At 33.5% G+C, this 22,209-nt stretch overlaps 1 protein-coding gene across 3 annotated transcripts in view; it reads left to right on the forward strand.

Moving 5' to 3' along the window:
- Positions 1-22,209, forward strand: part of PDE3B (phosphodiesterase 3B) — a 139,604-nt gene that overhangs the window by 83,270 nt on the left and 34,125 nt on the right. For 2 of the 3 annotated variants that reach the window (XM_069471174.1, XM_069471176.1), the window contains exons 3-7: positions 5,350-5,598; positions 8,033-8,172; positions 12,841-12,947; positions 19,700-19,910; positions 20,674-20,747. In XM_069471174.1, the coding sequence (XP_069327275.1) occupies positions 5,350-5,598; positions 8,033-8,172; positions 12,841-12,947; positions 19,700-19,910; positions 20,674-20,747 (781 nt within the window). The remainder of the gene's footprint in view (positions 1-5,349; positions 5,599-8,032; positions 8,173-12,840; positions 12,948-19,699; positions 19,911-20,673; positions 20,748-22,209) is intronic. The other variant, XM_069471175.1, reaches the window with a different exon arrangement.

A 22,209-nucleotide genomic window follows, 5' to 3' on the forward strand; every position in this document is an offset into this window, starting at 1 on the left:
TTCATTTACTCTGTTCCAACTGCACTGGCCTCCTTGTTATTCCACAAACAAGCCAGACAGGCTTCTGCCTCTGGGTCTTTGCACTTGCTAGTCTCTCTGCCAGGAATGGCTATTTCCCACACCACTGTCAGGTCTTAACATAAATGTTTCCTTCTTAGTGATGCATACCCCAACTACCCTCTTTAAAATTGCTTTGCCTTCCATCACTTCCTTTTCCCTTTGCTAGCTTTATTTTTTCGTTTTAGCCTGCCCAAAATCGGTATGACCCCTTTACTGCCCATATTACTTAGAGTCTGGTGTTCTCAAAAATTGGATCCCTTTATGGCTCTCCAACCTTATTTTTCTATTTTTTTTTATATAGCCTGAGCTTTAACAATTTCATGTTCCCTGTATATTGTTATTGAAAATTTTTTATTTTATCACTTTTGTACCTTTATTTATACTTTCTCTATCTGTGCAGTGAGCTTCCCCAATACATTTTTGTTTAGTTTTATTGTAAAAAATTATTTCCCCCTAATATTTATAGCTATAATCCTACCAAAATTTTAGGGCCCAGCTCAAATGCTACTCCTTCCATAAAATTGCTGTTACCATCTAAATTAAAGTTATCTATATCTCTTTTGAACTCTTGTGCCATTTTATCTGTATTTTTATCTCTTCACTTTCCATTGATAATAATAGCACTGTTTTTCGAACTTTACTTGTATATCCTATATATTATTTTATGTGCTCTGCGTGTGTTATTAGATTTAATTCTCTCTGCTCTTTGCTAAATATAATTATTAACTCTGGAAATAATGCATCAGGCAACTAAAGGAGAACTGTGAAAGATGGAAAGAGGAAGGCGGACTGGCTAGGGACCACTAAAGGAATAACACAGTGACAGAATGTCTTATCATCCCTACCCAAAAGCAGAAGGCATCCCAGGCCCCCACTCTCAACGTAACAAAAGAAGGTGGTGGAGGTAGTAGGGTCATTTCTTCCTCCAGATTAAACAGGAGTCCTACTGACAACACTAAATGTCTTGTGGCTCCAGCAGGGGGAATTGATTGGGAGCTCCACTGACAATAAGTGGCCAGAGGAAGCATTCTCCTTCCCTCTTGGGCATGAGATTCCCCTTCCCCACTAAGAGATACTAGGTGGCCAGTGTGCCTGGCAAGGGAAATATTGCCATAAATGCCTAGCCCAGAAAGTGTTCTTTGTTCCTGCAGCCTGGAGACTCCTTTCCCCCACCTAGAGGTACCAGGTTACACAACCTCAGAAGATCACTCTCCCCCAACCCTGAGACACCAGCAGGGCCTATTGGGAACCTTAGTGGCATCAGAAAAATCAAGCAAACCAAAGTAATTGTGAATGCTCTGAAAATTAAATTGTCATTAGAACCACAGCCAACAAAATTAGGACAGGACCTGCATACTAAACCTAAACAGGGAGACTGCCTCCTAATATAAAAGATTTAAATAGGACCCAGAGTCTTCTAATGTTATAGCCAAAATATTGAGGATAAAATTAAAAATCACCCATCATACCAAGAACCAGGAAAATCACAACTTGGAAGGAGAAAAAACAATCAGTGCCAACCAAGATAAATCAGATTTGGAATTATCTGGCAAGGATTTTTAGAGAAATCATTGTAAAAATGCTTTAACAAGTAATTACAAAGTCCTTAGAACAAATGGCAAAAAAATTTTCAGCAAAGAAATAGAAGTTATAAAAAAGAAACATGGAAATTACAGAATTGAAACGTACAATAACAAAAATTTAAAACTTGCCCAATGGGCTGAAAAATAGAGTGGAGATTACAGAGTATAGAATCTGTGAGCTTGAGGATAGGTTGGTAGACCTTATCCAATTTTAACAATATATGGAAAATAGAAACAAAATGAACAGAGCCTTAGAGGCATGTAGGACAGTAACAAAAGATTCAACATTCGTGTCATCAGTGTTTGAGAAAGGGAAAGAGAGTGGGATTGAAAAAGTATTTGAAGAAATAATGGCTAAAAACTTCCAAATTTAGCCAAAGACATAATCCTACAGATTCAAGAGGCTTGGTGAACCCCAAATGGATCAATCCCAAAAGATATACTCTAAGATGTGTCATAATTAAACTTTCGAAAGTTAAAGACAAAGAAAATATCTTGAAAGCAGCCAGAGAGAAATAACACATTACCTATAGGGGGACACTAATTTGAATGACACCAAATTTCTCATTTAAAACCATGGAGATTAGAAGGAAGTGGCAGAACATTTTTTAAGTGCTGGAAGAAAGGGGCTGCAAATTCTTTATCTGGTGAAACTGTCCTTTAAGAATGAAGGGGCAAGATGTTTTGAGATGAAGGAAAACAAAAATAATTTGTCACCAAGAGACCTACCCTGAAAGAATGGCTGAAAGAAGTTTTTTAAACAGAAAGGGAATGATAAAAGGAGGAATCCTGGAGCACCAGCAAGAAAGAAAGAACAATGAAACAGGAAGAAATATGGGTAAAAGCAATAGACTTTTGAATTAATGAGATGAGACTCATTCTTCTCATAAGTTTAATAATCATATTTGATGACTATAACAAAAATTGTAATACCATTCTCACGACATGGTATGTAATACCATACTCAAAGACAATGCCATTTAAAAGTAGGCAAGGTGGCAGAGCCGGGCCCAGTCTCTCTCTGCAACTGCAAGACCCTGTTGCAGGGGTTCCTGCCCACCAACCAAAAAAAAAAAAAAAGTAGGCAAGGTAAAGAGACCTAACAGGAAGTAGGTTTCTAAGCTTCACTTAATGTGGTAAAGTGTTGATACCAGTAAACTGTGATAAGTCACATGTATACATTATATTACCAAGAGCAACCACTAAGAAAGCTATATAAAGTAATACTCAAACTCTATAAAATCAATCGAGATAGAACCTTAAAAATGTCCTAGTAACCCCAGAAAAGAAAGAAAAAACTAACGTAGAAATAAGAAACGGAAGACAAATGATAAAATGGCAAACTTAAGGCCTAGCATCGATATTTACCATATAAGGATACAATATGAAAAGAGGAGAAATTGACCATGAAAAAAGATTTATCTATGACAATAAATTATTTTTGTACATAAGGCATACGTGTTGTCATAGGAGGTATTTATCAGTAGATTCTAATATATTGTAACTGTTAAAGTGAAAATCACACTGTACTGTCTTGGTAATTTTGTGATTTGTTCTTTCCTAATTTAAATAGTTTTTAGATAGTATTGAGGAAAGTTTACTTTCAAACAAAAATTATTTGTATGCATGTTCCATTTGAATTTTGTAGTGATTAAATGAGACTGTAAAGAGACAAAGTTCACAGAAAAAGGAGTATAAATTTTTGAAGTATGACTGGGAACATTCAGAATCACAGTAATCAGAGAATTCAGGGTGAAGCAGCAATGAGATGATTTTTTTTTTTTCCCTATCAGATAGGTAGGGATTAATTAAATTCATAGTATCCAGTTGTAATGAGATGTGGAAAAATAGGTGCTATTAGGTACAATTAGTGGAAGTATAGATTTGATCAACATATTCTAGGGTAGTTTTAGAGTAATGATCAAATTTTAACATGTTCATTTGCTTTAGTACAGCAATTCAAATTATGGGAAGCTACCTGTAAGAAGTATGCTTATTTGTTCACAGTAAGATATATAGAGAGGTGTTTATTTTTTTTATTTTTTTTTTTTTATTTTTTTTTTTCAATTTAATTTTACAGAATCAAAGAGTCTAACAGTATATCTTGTTAGATACAGTATGTCCTCATAATGTATACATTATTTCTTGTACAATGATATGAAATAATATGGGAAATATTCATGATAAATTATTAAGTGAACAGTGCAAGTTAAAAACAATAGTTTCATATTTTTTTCCCCACCCCCCCTTTCCCGAGTCAGCACCTTCAAGTGTTACCACTCCCCAAACGGTGTGCAATGCACTCATTGTGTAGGCATACCCCCATCCCCTCCCCCACCCCCCACCTCAGTCTGATGTCCAATTGATGTCATTCCCAGATTTGTGTTTAGGTGATGATCAGGGAAACCAATTTTCTGGTGAGTACATGTGATGCTTGTTGAGAGGTGTTTATTTTAATTTATTTATAATAGATAAAGACTAGAAATAGTTGGTCTATGCCCTGGTAATGAGGAATGTTTTGAAATCAAAATTAATACAAATTAACACTTCACCAGAAAAAAAAGAATTCCACAAAGAGCAGACATTATTTAGCTAATTTGGCTTAACTCTCATAACATTTCTCAATTCCAAAACGTATTGAGGTACTTAATAAACAGTTTTGTGGTGAACTCATTAAATAATTTGAGTAATTATGAATTTCAGACAAACCCAAATGTAAGTTCAAGGTACAATGAAACAAACAAAAATAGCATTTAATTTACTGTTATGTTTATTAGTCCATTTATTTCTATGGGTAATCAAGCTGAACATAATACATGTATTTTCAAAATGCAAAAATCATATCATATGCTTATATCAATGACATATTTCTTCTAAATTAAAAATACATGTTTCCCTACCAATTTTTTAGGGCCTAGCCTGGTGCGTGCTTGTCCATGAAGTTTTTGTTAACCATACATCTCTAAGTTATCACTGTCTCTTTTGAACTCTGATACCACTTTTTTCCACATTTTTATCTCATTTTTCTTCATATTAATAGTCATAATACTATTTATTGCATGTTAAATACAGGCACTATAAATTGTTTTATGTGCTTTACATGTATTATGAGATTTAATTCTCATATCAGCTCTTAATGAGGTAGATGTTATTAACCTCATTTTACATTGAAGACACTAAAATGTTCAGATGTTAAGTAACTTGCTCAAGGTCAGACAGTTAAGGTTAAACAGATTTCAAATTGGATGTCTTTGCAAGAAAGCCTTGTCACTAGGCTAGACCGCCTCTTAAGTGAGTAAGGTAAATGAAAGAAATGCTGTATGTGTTTAAAAGAAATGTTGACATAAAGGAAAGGAAATCATCAATAAATTAATGAAATGTTCAAATTACAGACTTGAAAGTAAATACAGATTTAGTTTTATACTAGTTATAAAGTCAGTAATGAATACCATTAAATATAATGAAATAGGCTAATGAAAAATAAAGATAAAATTAAATTTCACAGTATCTGCTACATATATATCAAAAATTTTAAAGTTAAAATTATTCCATTTGTTATATCATTTACGCTGTGTGGAAATGAATGAAAATTTATATTTAAAAGGATTAAATTACTTGGATATTATTGATTTAAAGTAGAGTAGGTTTATTTTTGTTTTTGCAAATGAGTAAGTTTTTCTTAAATTTTATTCTCTTTCCTTTCTAGAATTCTGGAGGTGGAAATGGAGTTGATCTTTCAGTGCTAAATGAGGCTCGCAATATGGTGTCAGAGCTTCTGATTGATCCAAGCCTTCCCCCACAAGTCATTTCTTCCCTACGGAGCATCAGTAGCTTGATGGGTGCTTTCTCAGGTTCCTGTAGGCCAAAGATTAATCCTCTCACACCATTCCCTGGATTTTACCCCTGCTCTGAAATAGAGGACCCAGCTGACAAAGGGGATCGAAAACTTCACAAGGTCAAAATACAGTAATCAGTCAGCCCTATTTATCACATTTAGTTATGTTTTCAAATTAAACTTGCTCCTTTAAGTCTTATATAAAATACAGTTTTCCTTTCGAGGACCAGACATTATATCCAACTGCTTGGGACTTTAGTGATTGTTCCAAGTTCAGATAAGTCTAGATGAGTATTCAGTTTTTGTTTTAAATAACATTGCTGTAATTAGCAGTTATAATTTAAATGGTTGCAATTATTTATTTTCATTGTTTTTGTTAAGAAGTAAAGAACAACAAGCAAATTTTGTTCCAGGCTTGAATGACAAACTAGTAGTAAGATCATATTATTATTATAATTAATCTGTTTTATTCTTTAGAGTCTAGGAATTGTTCTTGTTGATCTAAGAAGAAATTATGATATTCTTTTTATGAATTATATAACTTTATTTAGAAATGATTTTTACATTTTTTTGAACCTTGTTTTTCCCCCTCTTACCCATTGGAGATTACTGTAGCCCAATAGGCATTGATTTTTCCATTATTAGATAAGGGATTAATTTCTCTTTAAATATTAATGTTTTAAAATAGCATTTTTTTTAGAAAATAGTAAATACTGTTATAAATAGGTATACATTATGCTTTTTCAGAGTGCATTTACTTGTTTTATTTAACTGTTAATATTTTCACCAGTAGCTAAAATGATAAAACTTTAAAACTAGAAATATTTTAGGGATTATTCTAGTTCAACTACTTTATTTCAGGTCAGGAAACTAACCAAGAGAAGATGAAATTCAAATCAGTTAACTTTGTTAATTGTGCATTTAGAACTTAAAAAAAGGTAAATATCGTTTTTGGAAGGATTTTGATCATCCATTTTATTTTGTCAGTTCTCAGCGTTAGGTTTAGAAATGTTGATAAATTAGGCCAACCCAATTAGGACAGAAGGATTTGAAAATTATTGATGACAATCTAGCTCATAGGTAGTTATGTGATTTTTTTATTTTTTAAAAGTTTATACGGTAATACTTGCATTAGTCAAAACCCAATTAACAATAGTACTTGGTTATACAACTTTTTTTTAGCACTATACCTTATAAGAAAGAGATTAATCAAAAGCATCCAAGAGGGATAGCAATAAACCATCAATAAAATAACTCTGTTATATTCTTGAGTTAGTTTTGTTGTGTTGCTCATCCTTTGCATTTTCTATTGACATTTGGAGCTCAGGACAGTAATTTTTTAAAATAGTAATTCTTAAAAATGAGTATAAAAATCATGTTGGTATCATTATTATGTTCGTTACTATGTTTACTGTGTAGAAAAGTGTACTGGTACATTTTAGGAGCATTTTAAACATAATATTAATTAAACAGGATGCCTAAACGCCTCATTTCCTGAGCATTGTAGTTAATCAGAGTTATTTTGGGTGCTGGAATCTACTGATACGTATAAGAACCAGGAAGTAACCCTTATTTCTTTGTGTTCTTTAAATTGCTTATTAGAATTTCATATTTAATTTATCTCTGCTTTTGGAAAAGCATATAAAAAGCCTGATGTTAATTCTGAAAAGAGCAACAGTATTTATGAAAAAAACAATTAATAGGCAAAAGGGAGTAGGGACAGATAATTTAATATAAATATCTTATATGTGTGTTAAGAATAAGAAAAATTATATGAACCTAAATTATAGTCAACAAGGATTATGTTACAAAAAGAACTGTTTCACTGTAGGTCTAACTACAATGAACCTTTACAAAATTAGCAGCATCCTTGGGAAAACTTAAATATAACACAGATATTTATTTTTCTGAGATTGTTGCAATGTCTGCTGATAGAGAAAATTCATTAAAAGCAGAAACTGTAAATCTCAGTAAAACACTTAATCACAATGGTCAAAATGGAATAGTCTCATTAATTTAACATTTGGATTGAGAATATTTTTGAAAATTAGGGTAAAATGTTAACACTAAAGGTGTTCTGTATTTCATTTAATCATCAATTCACAAGGAAACTTAGAATTCTGCAGTTTATCCAGATTAATGGCTATGTGCATTAGATAGTATTGTGCTGAAAATATTAAAAAACTAGAATACAGAGCTGATCATCCCCAATTCTAAATTTGTTCTCTGAAGTTGATTTTCAGGGTAAATCTTGCATATCTACTTTTTAAATTGCCAGTTGTTTCTTTTTCATGAAACTAGGATTTAAATGTGTGAAAGAAAAAATCTAGTTTAAATTATGGAGAGTTCAGTTTAGTAGGAGAAAGATAAGTAGAACAGCAGTATAGAATGTACAATTTGGATTAAATTGACCAATTTCAGAATAAGATGTTCTGTTTCTCCTGTACATGTTAAAAATATACTTTGTATTGATATTTCTTTGTGCCATCGTTAATGTTACATATACAGCATATTAATGGCTGACAGTTTTAATCATCGTTAAATTATTCAACAGGGACTAAATAGTAGGAATAGTTTACCAACTCCACAGCTGAGGAGGAGCTCAGGAACTTCAGGATTGCCACCTATTGAGCAGTCTTCAAGGTGGGAACGCAATATTGCCAAAAGGCCTCACCAAGAATTTGGCGTTTCAAGGTAAAATCTCCAGAGCCTTAAAAAAAACAGCAACCCTGAAACTAATGTATCTACTTAGATTCTGTGAATAAAGTTTGAAATAGTTATAAAAGCAGAAAGGAATGGTTGAAATATTTTAGGTATAGGACAACCTGGGTGGTAATAATATGGTATAATACAGAAACTAATTCTTAAGAAGAAGCTAACATGCCTTCTCTCAAGACTTAGGTAGCTCGAGTACAAAACATGTTAATGCCTTAAAAACATGAGTCAGTGAGATGGTTTAGGGAAACTAGAATCAGTTTAGGACAGGGTACTGGGAAAGCTTTTAAATCCGTAGAAGTGGCCATTACAGGGGCAGTCACCAACCAGTGCATAGGATCTAAAGGTAGGTCAGCAGAATTACTGATTTCTGAAAGGAGGAGCACATTCCCAGGGCTCATCATGGTGGTTAGTTTTAAGGTTACAAGACTCTTTCAAACCCTATTCCTGCTAGAGGCTGAGAGTACTAATGTATACTGTATTTTGTTGAGGCTTTACTTGGAACTAAACAGTGCTAATCCTACAAATGAAAGGCATCAGTAACTATATGTAAACGAGGCTGGTAAAATGCAGGAGCTGAAATCGTCTGAATGTAAATATATACATTTATGCTGATAACAAAGTATTTAATACACTGCTTCATCTTTTGAAAGCCAGGAAAGATATTGATCTCTTGTATGGGTTTATTGTAAGATTCTCTTTAGTCAGTTATCTAACTATGTTAATAAAATTAGAATTAGTGTAAATTCCATGTTAAACCATTCTCTGTTTTTACTGAACATGTGTTGTACAATACTTTTAATTTGAGCTGTATGGTTTCATATTTGAAACAGTAGATGGCAGGATTGGATCTTAGCTATTTATCTGTTAAACTTTAACATTTACATGTGAAATATAATCAGATCATTATAATTTTCCAGATTCTTTTTTGGGTTATTAATTTGAATCTTCTATAATATATTCAAATAGGTAAACTGCTTTTTTATAAAAGAAAAATTGAATGAAATGATGTATAAAACAGAAGTGGATTGAAGTATGAAGAGTACAGTACAGGAAAATGAGCATTGGTCCAAAGTTTGCCTAGAACTGGTAGTCTTTTTTTTTTTTTTGGAATGGAACCAGGATATAGGGAAGTGAGTGGTGTCAGGAACTGAAAATGTAATAGTATTTCTTAACTATGAGAAGCATTATCTTGAGACTATTGTTGGGTTTTAAAAGGAATGATGAAAATTATTCTGTTTTTAAATCTTTCACACTGATGTAACAGCATGTAGTATTTGCAGTTAAAAGAACATTTGATACTTTGAGTTTTAGGTCATTTTTATTCTGCTGCCTCAGATAATTGATATTAAAATAGAAAACTAATCTTCAACTCTGAGAAGTGTTCATATAAAGGTAAATGTTGGCAGCTTCTATATATTGACTTAACTCTCATTAAAACAAAATCCATATGCCTCATCAAAGATTTAGAAATTTGAAGATTAAAGTAATTGGTGGTATTATGTACATCTCCTTTAAAGAGACCAGGCTAGATATGGTCTCTTTTCAAAAAGCTGAAGAAGAAGCTAAAGCCTCTCAGTAATAATAAACTTCTAAGTGTACTTTGAATATAGGTGGGGTAAGATGGGAATATATGAAGCATTTACAAACACTATTCCTTTTCAAATTTAAGTCTCTAGATCAGTGCTGTCCAAATAGAAATTTCTGCAGTGATGGTAATATTTTTATATCTGCACTGTCCAATATGGTAATCCTTAGCTCCATGTGGCTATTCATCATTTGAAATATGTCTAGTATGACTAAGGAACCGGATTTTAAATTTCACTTAATTTTCATTAATTTAATTCAAATATAAAGAGCCATATGTATGTGAGTATCATGTAGATATATATGTGGCATCCATATTAGTGCAGCTCTAGATTTTTAATGCGTGGTAATGTTTCAGTAGCACAAAACTAACAGATTTGTGACTCTGGAATCATCCTTTTTTCCCCCAAGAACAGAAATTTTATTAGGATAATAAACCAACATATGAGCTTTTTATTTTCTAACAAAATGAATTTAAAATTTTTTTTTGTTATTTCAAAATACTAATTATGGGAGTACAAGCATTTTTATTACATAGATATCGTGTATAATGCTTAAGTCAGAATAGTGTTAATTGTACCCAAGAGGTTAAATTTTTATCCCACACCCACCCTTCCACCCTTCCCCTTTTCTTGGTTTCTCATGTCCTTTATATCACTTTGTGCCCGAATATACCCATCTATTAGATCCCACTTATTAATGAGAACATATGGTGTTTGGTTTTCCATTCGTGAGATACTTCACTTAGGATAATGGTCTTTAGTTCCTTCTACATTGCTGCAAATTACATTATTTCATTCCTTTTTATGGCTGAGTAGTACTCCATGGTGTATATATATGTTACATTTTCTTTATCCGCTCATGAATTGATGGGCACTTAGGTTGATTCCATATCTTTGCGAATGTGAACTGGGGCGCAATAAACATTTGAGTGCAGGTGTCTTTTTGATAAAATGATTTCTTTTCCTTCGGGTAGATACCCAGTAGTGGGATTGCTGGATCAAATGGTAGTTTTACCTTTAGCTCTTTTAGGAATCACCATATTGTTTTCCATAGAGGTTGTGCTAGTTTGCCGTCCCACCAACAGTATGTGAGTTTCTTTTTCTCTGCATCCATGCCAGCATCCATTGGTTTTTTGCTTTTTAATCATGGCCATTCTGACAGGAGTAAAGTAGTACCTCATTGTGGTTTTAATTTGCATTATTTGCATTTCCCTGATGGTTAGTGATGTTGAACATTTTTTCATGTGTTTCTTGGCCATTTTTCTGTTTTCTTTTGAAAAGCTTCTGTTCATGTCTTTTGCCCATTTTTTGATGGGGTTGTTTGTTTTTTTTTCTTGCTGATTTGTTAGAGTTCTTTGTAGATTGTGGTTAATAGTCCTTTGTTGGATGTATAGCTTGTGAATATTTTCTTCTGTTCTGTGGGTTGCAGGTTTGTTGATTATTTTCTTTACTGTGCAGAAGCTTTCTAATTTAAGTTCTATTTGTGTATTTTTGTTGTTGCTGTATTTGCCTTTGAGGTCTTAGTCATAAATTCTTTGCCTAGAACTTTGTCTAGAAGAGTTTTTCCTATGTTTTCTTCTAAAATTTTTATGGTTTCGTGCCTTAAATTTAAGTCTTTAATCCATCTTGAATTAATTTTTGCATATGGTGAGAGATAGGGGTCCTGTTTCAATCTTCTGCATGTGAGACTATCCAATTCTCCTGGCAAAATTGATGAATAAGGTGTCCTTTTCCCAATGTATGTTTTTGTCTCCATTGTCAAAGATCAGTTTGTTGTAATGATATGGTTTTATTTCTGAGTTCTCTATTCCTGTGGTCCCCAACCGCCAGGCTGTGAACTGGTACTGGTCTGTCTCCTGTTAGGGACCGGGCTGCAGAGCTCCACCCATCCACAAACCAACCCCACCCCCACCCCGGTTGGTGGAAAAACTGTCTTCCATGAAACTTAGGAATGGGGGTTAGGCTTAAGCTCCTCCCAGGATGGAGGCTTTAGCATGGCAATGAGGAAAGTTCACTTGAGTTCATCTATAAGCTGCCATGGTTTGTCAGGGGCTAGTTTTAGCTGTCTGGGTGGCTGCAGGCTTCACAGAGTTCTGTAAAAACAAGAAGCTGAAATACAGGCTGATTGCTCAAGCTGGTTAGATTCCTGTAGTCCCCAGAGACCCTCCTTTCTTACTTACAATAATGGCTGTTGTTGTTATTATAATTATTGTTAATATCAACAAAGAAGTTTTAATGGAGTGGTTGTCAACTGATCTGTAATCAAATACATGCTCAGCTGCTTGCAGCTTGCAAAGGCCAATAACAAGGATGAGGTGTAGTGAAAGGAAAGTGACTTTATTCCAGAGCTAGCAGTGGGGAAATGGGCAAGGTTTGTGCCTCAAAGAAACCATTTTGAAGTCTTGGGCTGAGGCTAGGGGTTTACAAAGGGAATTTGGTATGGTAGTCAGTATTTGTGAAGAGTGGGAACAGAAGATAATTAAAAGCTATACTTTAGGCCAGTGGTTCTCAGTTAGGTCCCTGGGCCAGGAACACCAGAATCATCTAAGGCAGTAGGATCGCTTGAGCTGAGGAGTTCAAGTCTGCAGTGAGCTATGATCGCATCACTGCACTCCAGCATGGGTGACAGGGAGAGACCCTGTCTCTGGGGGGGAAAAACAAAAAGACGACTTCCAGGTGATAATGATAACCTGCTTTAGTCCAGGGATCAGCAAACTATAGCCCGTGGACCTAATCTGGTTTATAACCTGTTTTTATAAATAAAATTTAGTTGAAACACAGCCATACCAATTCATTTATTATTGTTTATGAATGCTTTTGTGCTACAATGGCAGAGTTGAATAGTTGCAGCAGACTTTATAGCATACAAAGTGAGAAGTACTTATCATCCAATTCTTTACAGAAAAAGTTTGCTTTCTTCTGCATTAGGGCTTAGGCACTAGATAGATGTCAAAACTCTAAATTTATAAGGAAATATTTGCTAATTGAATAAAAGACCACGAAGAAGGACATTTTTTAATGGTTTTAAGATTCTTAACTTGTTGTCTTTCCCTTTCAGTCAAGGATGCTATCTAAATGGGCCTTTTAGTTCAAATCTACTGCCAATCACGAAGCAAAGGTCATCTTCTGTATCACTGACTCACCATATAGGTCTGAGAAGAGCTGGTAAGAAATCAGTCTTTATGATTTAAATATGGGATATCTCAAAGTTTATGGTAGTGTAAATTCTTTTCATTACACATTATAGCTAATTTTGAATACAATTTCATGTGTTGTAAGTTAACATGACTAAGCAATTTGTGTTGGCTAATAGTTGACCATTTGCTAATTCTTCTAGTAAACACTTTTTGAACATCTACTATGTACCAGGCACTTTTTTAGGCACTTAGGGATTCAGAGATAAAATATAGAACTACTCAACTAACCTGAATATTTGCAGATCCAGAACAAGGAAAAATCTTCGGCAAAGAGTATTTCTTTTGTAGAATGGTAAATGTGTAGAAAAAAACTTAATATGAGAACAGGAAAAACTCTGAATATATTCTGCTAAGTCATTGCAGTAGAAATTTTCTTTAAATTAAAAGATTATAAAATGCTTCAAAACTTCTTGGCTGAAAGATATTTTACAAATACAACATAGTAATAGCAGAGCAAACTGATATTCTGCTTTTAAAGTACATTATGGCTGATATTAGACGGGTACAGTGGGATATACAAGCACAAAATTCTTTTATACACAATAAAAAATTATTAAACATGTGAAGAGGTAGGAAAATGTTATGATAATCAGGAAAAGCAGGCACTAGAAAAAGATCTACATATATTGTGCATGATATTGATGCTGGATCTAATAGTCTTCAAAATAACAATGATGTTTTAAAAGAAATAGAAGGAATGATGGGTAAAATGAATGGATACTTTGAACAGACAACTGAAACACATAGAAAAGAAGTGATGGATGGTCTAGAGCTGAGAAATGCATTTGATTGATTTAGAAGCTTATTTGATAGTTTAAGAGTGTATTGGACACAACAGAAAACAAAAATAGTGAACTTGAAGACAGAGAAATAGAAAATATCCAAACTGAACCACAGAAAGGGAAAAATACTTAAGAACAGAACAAAGTGTAAGAAACATACTGGACACAGTCAGAAGTTCTAAAATATGTGTGAATATAGTCCCAGAAAGAAGGGAAAGGGAAAAAAGGACAGAATAATTTTCCAAAACTAATAAAAGAAAGCAGCCAACAAATTCATAAAACTCAGTGAATCACAAGCAGGATAAATAGAGAAAATCACAGCTAGATGTATCAGTCAAACTCTTTAATTATAAAATATAGAAAAAAAAATTCAAAAGTAACCAGAAAAGGGTTATTTTCCAGGGAGCAACAATAGTACTGACAATGACTTCTTAATAGCAACTATGGATACCAAGGACAATGAAACGGCATACTTGAAGTGTTGAAAGGACAAAACTTGTCAACATAGAACTCTTTATCCAATGAAATATACTTGAAAAATCACAGCAAAATAAAACTTTTTTTCCCAAAGTGTCCTTACCCCTCCACACACAAAATGGTAACCAAGTATGGTGATGTATACGTTAATTAGTGTGATCATGGTAATTATTTCACAGTATATGTGCAAATCAAGTCATCATGTTGTATACCTTGAATATTATACAATTTTTGTTGATCAATTATACCTCAGTCAAGCTGGCAAAAATATTTTTACTAAATCAGGTAAGAAGCTAGAGAAAAGGACAATTTTTTTTTTTTTCAAACAAACAAAAGCTGAAAAATTTTGTTGCTGGTAGGCCTACACTACTAAGATTCATAACGGAAGTTTCTTAGGTAGGAGGAGAATGATCCAGATTGAATCAGGAACAAATGAAACTGCAGGAACAAATGAAAAGCACTGGTAATTCTAAATAGGTGGGTGAGTATATGAAAATATTGATGAGAAAAACAACAATAACTCTCTTGTAGCATTTGTAATATAGGTAGAAGTCAAATGTATGGCAACAATAGCTTAAAGGGAAAGGAAGGGGTAAATGAACTTATACTTGCTATGAGGTACTAGCAATGATTAAGAAGTAATAAAAAGTTTTAATTTAAGAGAGATCAGTATTTTAAAATGTTCATTGTAATATCCAGGGGGACAATTAAAAGAATAATAGAAAAAAGTATAACTAAAATGCTAATAAGGGAGGTAAAATAGCGTGATAAAAAAAAAAACTTGAATAATCCAAAAAAAGAAAAAGAAACAAAAACAGGAGGATAAAGTGAAAAATAAATAGCAACACGGTAGATTAAACATGCTATATTACATTAAATTTCCACACTAGGGGCAGAGGGAGAGATCTGACCAGAGTTGTTACAGTATATTATCTGAAATGTCTAGTTTTCAATAAAAAATTGGACTGTACATTCCAATTAAAATACAGAGATTGTCAGAATGAATTAAAAATATAAGACTCAACTATATCCTCTTTATATGAGGCATACTCTAAGAACAGATAGATCTGATCTCATAGCTATTAAATAAGTGAACTAAAAATTGACAGAGCTAAGGGAGAAATAGACAAGTCCACATTCATATTTGGAGATTTTAACTCTCCACTCTCATTAATTCGTAGAATAGCAGACCAAAATAGTATAGATATATGAAAGATTTGAACAACATGATCAATAAACTTCAATTAACTGATGATAAAATGCTACACCCAGCCATTTGTAGGATGCTTATGTTTTCCAAAGACACCAATTTTATCATAATATAGCATTTGTTTGACTATAGCAAGTCTCAGTGAGTTTCAAAGGATTAAAATAATATATAGAAATCAATTTCTGGAATGGCGGAGGGAAGATCTTACTCTTCTGCTAAAACAAAAAACACACTGAATCAGTCATTTCAAAACTCTGGAAATTACCAAAAGCCAGAGAACAAACTAGAAGTTTTCTATCCAAGAAAACTACTGAACCTTGGTAAGACTGGATTCTGTGACATTTTAATTTGGGGCTATTTTGATCTCCCCTTCTCTCCCCAGCTCAGTGGTACAGTAATCAAAACCTAGCAGCTTTGCAGCCATCAGGTAGGTCTGACCTTCCCTGGAGCTCCCTTAAAAGCATCATCTCTAGAACACAGTAAATATTTTTCCAAACTTACAGCTCCCAGGAAAATTTTTATTCCAACGGCATTGTGGCTATTTGATTTGACTCAGAGCTCAGCTTACCCACCCCCTGCGAAAAAGCCCTACCTTCAGGAATTGCCAAAATAATACACCATGACTCTCTGAGGCTATGATTTCAGTTGTGGGAAACAAGAGCTGACTGGGAATTTAAAGGAGATCCTATATATTAGGTGACCATAGCAAACTTTGGAAAGCTCTGACATATTCCTAGGGATCTAATAGGCTACATACATGTATAAGGCTATGTTCATACTCAAGAAAGATCTGGGAAAGGAGAAGGCCCCATTCATTCACCTGTGGCTGACCTTTAGGCCTGCAAAAGCAGGAAATGAAAGCTAAGGCTGTCTTGTAAACTGCCTGAAGTTTGAAGGTGTGTCTTTTTATACAGATTCCTTTTACAAAGGTTAGAAGACCATAGGCAAGAAATTTAAAGAAATCTGATTGACCATTGGCTGACTTCTAAATTATACTGACCCAGGGATGACTCTTAGGAAGCCAAGCTTAAAAATAAAATTAAGAACTTGGCCGGGCGCGGTGGCTCACGCCTGTAATCCTAGCACTCTGGGAGGCCGAGGCGGGTGGATTGCTCAAGGTCAAGAGTTCGAGACCAGCCTGAGCGAGACCCCGTCTCTACTAAAAATAGAAAGACATTATATGGACACCTAAAAATCTATATAGAAAAAATTAGCCGGGCATAGTGGCGCATGCCTGTAGTCCCAGCTACTCGGGAGGCTGAGGCAGTAGGATCGCTTAAGCCCAGGAGTTTGAGGTTGCTGTGAGCTAAGCTGACGCCACGGCACTCACTCTAGCCTGGGCAACAAAGTGAGACTCTGTCTCAACAAAAAAAAAAAAAAAAAAAAAGAACTTAAAAAAACAAAAAGGCTAGTGGAGAACTAAGTGGCTGCATACTGCAGAGAAAACAGAATCTACAAAATTAGTCCAGGAAAGTCACTAAACAAATAATCAGAAAGAAGTAAACAAACACAAAATCAACAACATAATAAGCCTTGGATGGGGGAGGGATCTGATACCAGAGATGTTATAATATTTTATCTAAAATGTTCAATTTTCAACAAAAATTTATGAAACATGCAAAGATAGAAGAAAATTTTGCCTTGTACACAAGGGAAAAAATAGCCAACAGAAAATTTCTCTGAGGTTCTTGGATTTTGGACTTAAATAGACAAAGACTGTAAATCTGCCTTTATAAATATGTTTAAAGAACCAGAGGAAACCATATCTGAAATATTTAAGAAGAGTATGACAACAGTGTCTCACCAGAGAGAATATATGTAATTAGAAATTATGAAATAAAGTTATAACATTATTTTAATAAATATAAAATAATTGTCACTTCTACTCAATATTGGATTGTAGGTTCTAACTAAAGCAATTAGGTAAAAAAGAATAAAAGGAAGAAGTAAAACTGTATTTGCAGATGGCATGATCTTGTATATATAAAATCCTAAGAAATTTACTGAAACATAATATAACCAATAAGCAAGTTCAATGTAGCAGGGTATACAAAAATCCATTTTATTTCTATCCACTAACAATGAGCAATCCCAAACTGAAGTTAAGAAAATAATTTCATTTACCATTAGCATCAGAAAATATTTTGAAATAAATGTAACAAAACAATGCAAAGCCTTTCAATGAAAATATAAAACATTGTTGAAAGAAATTAAAGAAGACCTAAGTAACTGGAAATATGTTCCATGTTCATGGATTAAAAGATTTAATATTGTTAAGATGGCAATATTCCCCTGAGTGTTCTAGATTCAACACAGTCTTTATAAATATTTGACCTGATTCTTTGCAGAAATTGACAATCTAATGCTAAAATTCGTATGGACACGCAAGGGCTCCAGAATAGCCAAACGAGTTCTTTAATAAAAATGAAGAAAAAAATTGGAAGAGTCATACTTCCAAATTTTAAAACTTACTGCCACACTATAGTAATCAAGACAGTGTGGTACTAGCATAAGGATATTTCAATTCAATAGAATAGAGTTGTGAGTCCAGAGATAAACCTTTACATTTATGGGCAAGTGATTTTCAACAAGGATGCCAGGATAATTCAATGAAGAATGAATAGTGATTTCAACAGATGGTGTTAGGACAAGTGCATATGTATTTGTACTAGCAAAAGAATGAATACTCTCACTGTACTCAAAAATTAATTCAAAATACATCATAGATTCAAATATAAATGTCAAAGCTATAAGAGATAACAAATGTTGGCAAGGGTGTGGAGAAAAGGGAACCCTTTTACACTGTTGGGAATGCAAACAGTGCAGCCATTATGGAAAACAGTATGAAGGTTTCTCAAAAAATTAAAGAAAAAATTGCCATATGACCCAGCAATTTTTCTTCTGGATATATACCCAAAGGAAATGAAAAAAACGCCTCATAGAGCTCTCTACATTCCCATGCTCATTGAAGTATTATTCACAATAGCCAAACTATGCAAACAACCTGACTATTCATCAGTGGATGAATGGGTAAAGAAAATGTGGTATATATGCAAAATGGAATGCTATTCAGCCTTAATGAATAAGGAAATCCTGTCATTTGTGATAGCATGGATAAACCCAGAGGACATTATGTTAAGTGAAATAAGTCAGACACAGAAAGAAAAATACTACATGAGATCTATTACATGGGAATCTAAAAAAGAAAGTTGAATACATAGAAACAGGGAGTAGAGTGGTGGTCACCAGGGGCTGGGGCAGGGTTGGTGGAAATGAGGAGATGTAGGTCAAATGGTACAAAGTTGTAGATGTATAGGATGAATAAGTATAGAGATCTAATGTACAGCATGAGGACTATAGTTAATAATATTTTATTGTATACTGGAAATTTGCTAAGAGAATAGATTTTAGGTCCTCTTACCACACATACACACACAAACACACACACGTAAAGTAACTGAGATGATGAATATGTTAATTTGCTTGACTGTGGTAACCGTTTCTCTATGTATGTGTATAGCAAAACATCATGTTCTGCACCCTAAATATATACAATACAGTACAATAAAAAAATAGTGCCTCTGGGGAGGCCTCAGTCTTTTCTCTTAAGGCTTTAAACTGCTTGGATGAGGCCCACACATATCACTGGGATAGTATCTTTATCTTCTTTGTGAAATCCAGCACATTTCTAGCATATAATAGTCTTTCAAATATTTGTTGAGTGAGTGAATGAGCTGGAAATATTTGGATGCAGTTTGTAAAGGGTTCTGCCACTGTGTTAGCATACAATTTTAGCATATCCTCAACTTGCTTAATGCTATTAAGAACTTTAGTTTTTCAATAAAATTGAATTTTACTGAATTGAAAAAAATTCAGTAAAATCTGGTAGAGTTGCTTTGCTTATGTAGATAATCAAGCTGGTAGGGACACAAAATGTGAAAGATAAGACCAATATGAATTAGGATAATTTGTGCCAGGCAGTATGTACATTCTAGTCAGACTCTTACTATTTATTTACCTGTTGTGTGCTATTCTGCCAGTTGTTTACTCAACAGTCATTGATGTTGATAAATATGACAAATCTTGCTTAAATTCCTGGAATGTCTTGAAGCCCCATGTAGAAATTTATTATATCATTTAATTGTAAATACTTTGCTTTCTTTAAAGAAGGAAAGTATTCTTTATAAAAACACAGACATATATAATAAACACACATATATATTTATCTATCTTCTCTCTTAATTTTTTAAGGTGCTTTATCCAGCCTGAATCCTGTGAATTCTCCCAGCCATGGACTAATGTCTGCTGGCTCTCTAACTAATAGATCACCTATAGAATTTCCTGATACTGCTGATTTTTTTAATAAGCCAAGCGTTATTTTACACAGATCTCTGGGCAGTGTACCCAATACACCAGATTTGTATCAGCAATTTAGAAATTCTGAAAGCAATCTGTGTAACAGGTAAGTTTCCCAACTGTTTATTATTTCTGTTTCAAAATGTAAGTTAAAGTAGGTCCTCAACATCATTGATAGGTTCTTGGATGCTGCAGCTTTAACCTACATGACCTATAATGAAACCAATTTTTTTTCTCATCAATGTTTTAATGAAATGACATTATTCAAGGATCTTCTGTAAGTCATTCCGCTTACAGTCTCAATTTTCAAGAACCTATCAATGACATTATGTGAGGAAGTACTGTATTTTAATAAAATATTAATATTACCAGTTTTCTAGTTCTGTCTTATAACTAGATGATGGATTAAAGAGATATCCTCTTCTTAATCTAGTAGTTTTTATTCTAAATAAACCTTTTCTTATTTCAGTGCTACTGTTAATTTTCTAATTAAATGGTCTCCATCTGAAGTGAAATATAATAGTATTCTACTCATCATAAGATATCAGTAATATTGAGAGAATTATTTTAGTATACACTACTTTAGTGCCTATTCATAATACCAGTTCATATGGTGCTTAATCTTCTTTCTGCTTTGATAGTAATAAGAGTTTACCTCAGACCTCAATGTTGACTTTGAAAAATGTGTTATTTCCTTCAGGGACACACAGATGCTTTCTAGGATAAAGCCTTTTAAGTTTATAGAGATTGGAATATTAGCATGTGTTGTGCTTGGGATCTTGATTAAAATTTAAGCAGATTTTCTAATTATGGTTAGGTAAAAAAATTACCTCATTTATCATATATATTTATCTATTTTATTCTACAAGCTGTGGACATCAAATACTGAAATATGTTTCAACATCTGAATCAGATGGTACAGAATGCCATAGTGGAAAATCAGGTGAGATTGCAAAAGTCATATATTTGAGTTTAAGAGCAATTTCTTACAATGTTTTTTAGAATGGACAAATGATTGAGTTTAATTTCAGTTTATCCATCTTTAAAATAAATATTATAATTTAGCTATGTCATAGGAATTATTAAGAACAAATTATAAATAATAGATGGTGAAAGTATCTTGAAGAATAAAAATGTGTTGTACAAATGAATGTAGTCTTCTTAGTTTATGGCTAGTGTTCATAAATAGTGAAATTATTTATTTTAACACAAATTTATACTATACAATCTAAGCCTAGATATATTTGCATAAATTTTTTATGGCATAGAGAGGAGTTATTTTAAAATCTGGTCAGTTATATCATTCTGAAACATTTTATATTCTCAAACAAGAAATATTGTTGACAAAATCATAGTTGCTTTATAACCTTAAAAAATTGATGATGCAAACTACCAGTAATAATGAACCAGGTAACTCAGACCAACATTCCCCCTAAGGGCAGCGACAAAAGCTGGACAAGTTATTTTTTTAAAAGTCTACTTGAAGCCATTCAAGAACTAACAAGCTCCTAAGAATTACCAGTACAAGATCTAGAGGAGAATAAAAGTCCAAGAACGTGAGCCTGAAGTTTGAGGCTACCAGTAGGGTATGTACCGATTCCAGAGGGGCCAATGACTGATAGGATGAACAGTGTTTTTAGTAGCTTCATGGGAGTAGGGAGACAAAGATTGGAGTTAAAGGCTTGCCATGGCACGGATAACTTGGTAAACTCTGAAGTGTTGCACCCTAGGAAAAAAGGTAAACCAGAAATAGGCCCATTCAGGGATTACCAAGCTTATATCCCTTCACATACCACAAAATCCACCCTTTTAAAGTGTGCAGTTCAATAGGGCTTTTTTGGTTGTTTTTTACATTTAATGGGTTGTTAAAAAAGAAAAATGAAGATGAGTCTTTCACAAACTCTTCCAAAAAAAAGAAGAGGAGGGAAAACTTTCCAACTCATGCATGAGACCCTGACATCATAACCAGACAACAGCATCACAAGAAAACTACAGACCAATATTTCTAAATCCTTTGTTAAGGATTTCAAAAATCCTTAACAAAAATACTAGCAAACTGAATCCAGCAATGTTAAAAGGTCACATTATGACCAAATGGTATTTATCTCAGTAATGCAAAAGTGGCTGAACATTAGGAAATCAGTCAATTTAATACACCACAGTAATAGAATAACAACCACATAATAATCTCAATAGATACAGAAAAAGTACTTGACAAAATCCAATACTCTTTTATGATAAAAATATTCAAACTAGTAGTAGCAGAGAAGTTCCTCAATGTGATAAAGGATATCTTTGGAAAACACACAGTAACCATCCTTAATGAAGAAAGATTGGTACTTTCTCCCTAAGATTAAGATTAAGGATTTTTGCTCTCAGCACTTCTATTCAACATTGTACCAGAG

This window comes from Eulemur rufifrons, chromosome 6 (genome assembly GCF_041146395.1).
Source record: "Eulemur rufifrons isolate Redbay chromosome 6, OSU_ERuf_1, whole genome shotgun sequence".
NCBI lineage: Eukaryota > Metazoa > Chordata > Mammalia > Primates > Lemuridae > Eulemur > Eulemur rufifrons.